We start from the raw sequence: 5308 nt of genomic DNA on the forward strand, positions 1-5308 counted from the left end.
TTGGAGCTTCATGTCATGTTTGTATAAATATATATGCCTTAGTTCAGACCACTGTCAAAACTAAGGGCTTTGCCCGAAATGCGTAGACTGGTCTGTATACGGTTTACGCTTGATTTTATTATGTTTTAAACTGATTCAATAAAAGGTGTGATTTTTATTTTCGGATGCCGAACCCATATACAGCCTCTGCAAAGGCTATAATCCTGGGTTCACTCAAATTTAGTCCATGCAGGCCAAAAACCTTGTTCGGAGAGGTATATTTCATTATTTGACTGTATTGGTGTCACATGACATCATGCAGAGATTGGGTCAAATTTGCTTTTTGCAATAGCCTGTGAAACCGTTGCTATTTTGCAAGTCAACACAATTTTGGCAGAACCTCGTAAGACAAATATCCTCAAGGTCTTACCTGACTTTAGACAGATATTGGTCAGTTAGTTTAAAATTGGGACAATATTTATGGCTATAATCCCAACTTTAAAGGGAAAATCAGTTCCACTCCTCTAAATGAATGGGGGTGTCCTAAACTATAAGTCCTTATGACCATTAAATATATTGAAAATGTGGTCACATTTAGAGGAGGCACCATGCGATGCTTTATACCCAGTCATTCAGCCATTCCCGTCAGTAATAATCACAACCTCTAAAATACTCAAAACCTGAAATCTTTATTGAAATGCATCGAACGGTCAAATAATTCTTCCAGGTGGTGGAAGGGTCAGTTAGGAGTGAAGGACGTGAGTATCGTTACTTTCTGATACAACTTTCCCGTCCACTATCTTCTGTGTTGTTGTGATGACCTTCTTCACTGTCTGTGTTGTTGATACTGAAACTGCGTCTTGAAGACTGCAAATAGAAAGCAAAAAGATTAGACGAATACTAATGAGACTGTCTACATTTAATCACAATAGTGACCTAGGGGTTAGCATTAAGCTGGGTTTACACACTGCAACATCGCAAAGGACATCGCTGTAACGTCACCGGTTTGGTGACGTAACAGCGACCTCCCTAAGTCTCTGCTAAGTCTCTGGTGAGCGTTCAAACAGGCAAACCTGGCCAACAACTCAACAGCGATCCGGACCTGCAGAGCGACCTAGCTGGTTGTTGGGGACGTTGATAAGCAGCCTTTTGAAAGGGACGTTGCTAACAAAGTCTCTGCAAAGTCTTCACACACTGAAACTTCATGCTGCACAGCGGGAAACAAAAGGACCTAGGAATGGTCCTCAACGATTTGTAACGATTACAACTTCACAGCAGGGGCCGGGTCGCTGATAAGTTTCACACACTGCAACATCGCAAACAACATCGCTATTGCGTCACAAAACCGGTGACGTTACAGCGATGTCGTTTGAGATGTTGCAGGGTGTAAACCCAGCTTTACTGTGCTGGAACTGGGGTAAACTCCATCTATGGTAATATTTATCACATTTTTACATTTAACCCAGACATATATAGCGTTTTCCCTTCGCTTTCTTTCATTTTTTTTTACATATAACTATCATTTAAAGGGATTGTACAGATTAGAGAAGCCTAACAAAAAAAAAAAAAAAATCGCACAACTCCTCTGGTATTGCAGCTTAGCTCTATTGAAACAAATAATATGTAGCTGCAATACCACAGACAACCAGAGGACACTGTGGCACTGTTTTATAATATTACACTAATGTTTTTTCGTTTGCTTTTTAATTCTGGACAATCCCTTTAAATTGGCTTTGATATAGAGAAAAGAGACTGTGAGCTCCACTAGAAACATAGGCTATGTAAGTGAAAGTACGCGGATCTGAAATTATTGATACTTACTCCAAATCATCCCCATCGAGAAGACGTCTGTAGGTCTGGATTTCGTGTTCTAGTCTTAGTTTGGTGTTAAGTAAACTCTGGTACTCGAGCTGTTGTCTCTGGCAGTCATTTCGTACTTGTGCCAGCTCAGACTCAAGAGCCTGGGCATTGGCACTGAGCGCCTCCAGTTCCATAGCATACCGGGATTCAGTTTCATGGAGAGAACCTTCAAGACTTAGTTTCTGTGAAATTGAGAAACAAAATTCAGTACAGAGAACATCAGGACCACATACATATAATGTGCTTGACCATGAGATTCCAAAGCATAAAAGTAATAAGCCCCCACTATACGTAGTAGCAAATGAAATGGAAAGTCTATAATGCTATCCCATTCTTATTTCTTCCTCTAGTTTTCCACTGCTCCTTCCATTTTCACGCTCTTTATCCATAGTGATATTATGTTATGTGGTGTTCCCCCCTTTTACTGTTGGCTGTACCGCATGCTACTAGGACACCCATGCTTGGTACTTTGATTAAGGTTGATTTTTATACCTGGTTTCGTAGAGTTTCAAGCTCAATCTCCAGAGACTGTATGTTGCGTCTTATCTCTGTTGCTGTGGACCTTGCAGAATAAAGAGCTTCAGAGTCCTGTGTGACTTGTACTGTATGTTCCTCCACCTGTGCAGAAACAAAAACATGCTCTACTTAACCACAGATGGGTAAGAAATTTGAGAATTTTCTTAGACAGTCAAAATAAAGATATATATTATTTTAAGGTCACATCATTTTCTTACCTTTGTTTGGTACCATTTCTCGGCATCTTCACGGTTCTTCTGTGCCAATGCATCATATTGTGCCCTGATGTCTGTCATGATCTTACCAAGGTCTTGTGTTTTGGGGGCATCTACCTCCACAGTTACTGCAGAACTAGCTATCTGTGCATTGAGTTGATTAACCTCCTACAAAAGCAAAAGAAAAACATAAAATTAACCTGGCTCTCGTGACGTAGGTTTTCCATCTCTCACTATGCCAACCAGAAAATGTTTATTTCTTACATCTCCATGGGACTTCTTCAAGAAGATCAGCTCCTCCTTCAGAGACTCAATTTCATTCTCCAGGTTCAGTCTGGACACATTGGTATCATCAATGACCTTGCGCAACCCAGTAATATCAGACTCCACAGACATTCGGATAGCCAGTTCTGACTCATACCTGGTGTGAGAAGGGAAATTAAGAAATGGGACATCTATCTTTGTCTTCTCCTATAATTTCCTTATCTTGCTCAGTTATGAAAGCAAATTTTACCCGTCTTTGTCACATCATAGTACATACCCGACACAAAAATAAAAGTTTATGAACACCTGGTTAAGTTTGAAGACAAAGAAAGTGTGTATGAGCTCAACAAGACAATCAGACATCAGACTTACTTTACTCTGAAGTCGTCGGCTGCGAGACGTGCGTTGTCAATCTGGAGAACCAGCTGGGAGTTCTCAATAGTGCTGTCAAATACCTGCAAGCAGACGGGATAAGATCAGCCCTAAACTAGAAAAATAGAAAAGTCCACCAGGTAGATCTAAAAGGTAATACTAGACCAGCAATATAAATGCCTTCAAGGTAAAGATCAATGCCAATAACATGGACCTCTGGTTCTTCTACCATTCTTGATATCTGCCACTATCATAAGTGATGAGCAATTTGAGGTTTCCACTTCTGATCATGGTTTTATTAACTTGTACGTCTTCATAATTTGGTCGGCATATGAAAATGATCAGAGATTACATACAGATCAGCTCAACAAGTGTGGTGCCGACGATAATCCTTGGAGCCTTGCTCTAGGATTGACTTGACTAATGATTTGTTTGCCGTTCTCCATCTCTGGCAGGAAGAGAATCCGCTTAACCTCATCCTGTCCACACCCTTGTGCTTCATATTCTTCTACGTCTTGAAGAGTCTACATCACCGATATCTTATATCCCAAGATTATATTGCTAAGCGGATAGCCGCAAACAAATTATTATAACTTTAAGCTTTCTAATATCCAAATATCCATTTTATTTTCAACCTCTAGTTTGTGACATTAATATACAAAGAACAAAAGTCCATACCTGTCTCCGCAGATCCTCCAGTGTCTTGAAATATGGGCTCCAGTCCTTGGAGGGTCCTTTCTTTTCCATATGTTGACGAATCTGCAGCTCTAGTTTCTGATTTGCTGATTCCAGATTGCGGACCCTCTCCAGGTAAGATGCCAGGCGATCATTGAGATCTTGCATGGTCTCCTTCTCATTCTGAACACCTCCTAGAAGGCTAGATCCAGATGCTAAGGCACTGGAGCCACCACCAAACCCTGAACCCAAAGTAGAAGCCCTGGATACTGAGATCCGGGCTCCTGAGCCTCCTGCCCCAGCATGGACACTCGAAGCGCTGCTGCCCCCTGCAAACTGAGAGCCATAGGTAAAGGGTCGCTGTTGTCTAGAAGAGTAAGTGGAAAAAGAGGAGAAGCTCATGGTTACAAGTTAGTGGATTGTAAAGGATCACAATGACCACTGGCAAAGAGCTGCTGGCTACTCCGTCCTATTCTGAGAAGTGGAATTTATACCTAGTGCTGGCAGAACTGTGGAGTGACGTGACTCTCCTCCCTTTGTAATCCTGCCCACTACAAGAACAGAGGGGGTGGAGATGCCTGGGGTAAGGGGCTAGGATTCATTCACAAAGAAGTGTTCACTACAGAGCTCAATATTGGTATAAGATGCAGACAAAGTATATGAAGTAATGATTACCAGCACACAGCTGACTATAAAGATAGCAAAAGTAGCTAAACTTCAGGCAAATAGTAGTACTGTGTCTGTATATTTTATGGGGGTGCAGAATGCACAGACAGGAACTGTGTTTTGTTTTTTTTTTTTGTTTTGCAACTGTGAAATAGAAAGAAAGGAGCATTCTTAAGTACATGGGCTATCTGTATTTTTCACTGGTAAAAAAATAGCTCAATCACACATATAAGTCTATGGGTCTGTGAAAATTTCAGAGAGTATCTGTACGCAAGTTGTGTTGCCCGTAAATAATATGGTATGAATAGGAGACGCCAGAGCCGACTCCATTTTTTTGTGGACCTTGGGCGAAAGCGTTTCAGTGGACTCCTTTAACGCATACCACGGTTCATGATTTTAATATAGATGTTGTGGGCTGTATAAATAATACAATCTCCATAAATATAATCTCCCCTCATGTACTCTCTCCCCATCATTCACTGCGCCCCCACATGCGTTGTCTCTCCCCCGTGCACTTTCATATCCCCCTGTGCTCTCTCTCCCCCCCCCATGCTTTCTTTATGTGCTGTCTCTGTGTGCTCTCTCTTCCCCTTGTGCTCTCTCATTCCATGCACTCTCTTCTCCCCATGCTCTCTCTTCTCCCTCATGCTTTCTCTTTTCCCCCATGATTTCTCTTCTCTTCCATGCTCTCTCTTCTCCACTTGCTCTCTCTTCTCCCCATGCGCTCCCTTCTCCCCCATGCTCTCTCTTCTCCCTCATGC

At 41.8% G+C, this 5308-nt stretch overlaps 1 protein-coding gene across 1 annotated transcript; it reads right to left on the bottom strand.

Annotated features, from left to right (window-relative positions):
• Positions 1-649: 649 nt before the first annotated feature.
• On the bottom strand, positions 650-4362 carry KRT18 (keratin 18). The gene is made up of 7 exons (XM_075337237.1): positions 3885-4362; positions 3207-3289; positions 2835-2991; positions 2574-2738; positions 2332-2457; positions 1801-2021; positions 650-846 (listed from the first exon to the last, which is right to left on the bottom strand). The coding sequence occupies exons 1-7, from the start codon at positions 4281-4283 to the stop codon at positions 723-725; spliced, it is 1275 nt and encodes a 424-aa protein (XP_075193352.1). The 5' UTR covers positions 4284-4362; the 3' UTR covers positions 650-722.
• Positions 4363-5308: the final 946 nt, after the last annotated feature.

Source organism: Anomaloglossus baeobatrachus, chromosome 2, assembly GCF_048569485.1.
Source record: "Anomaloglossus baeobatrachus isolate aAnoBae1 chromosome 2, aAnoBae1.hap1, whole genome shotgun sequence".
In the NCBI taxonomy this organism is placed as follows: Eukaryota; Metazoa; Chordata; class Amphibia; order Anura; family Aromobatidae; genus Anomaloglossus; species Anomaloglossus baeobatrachus.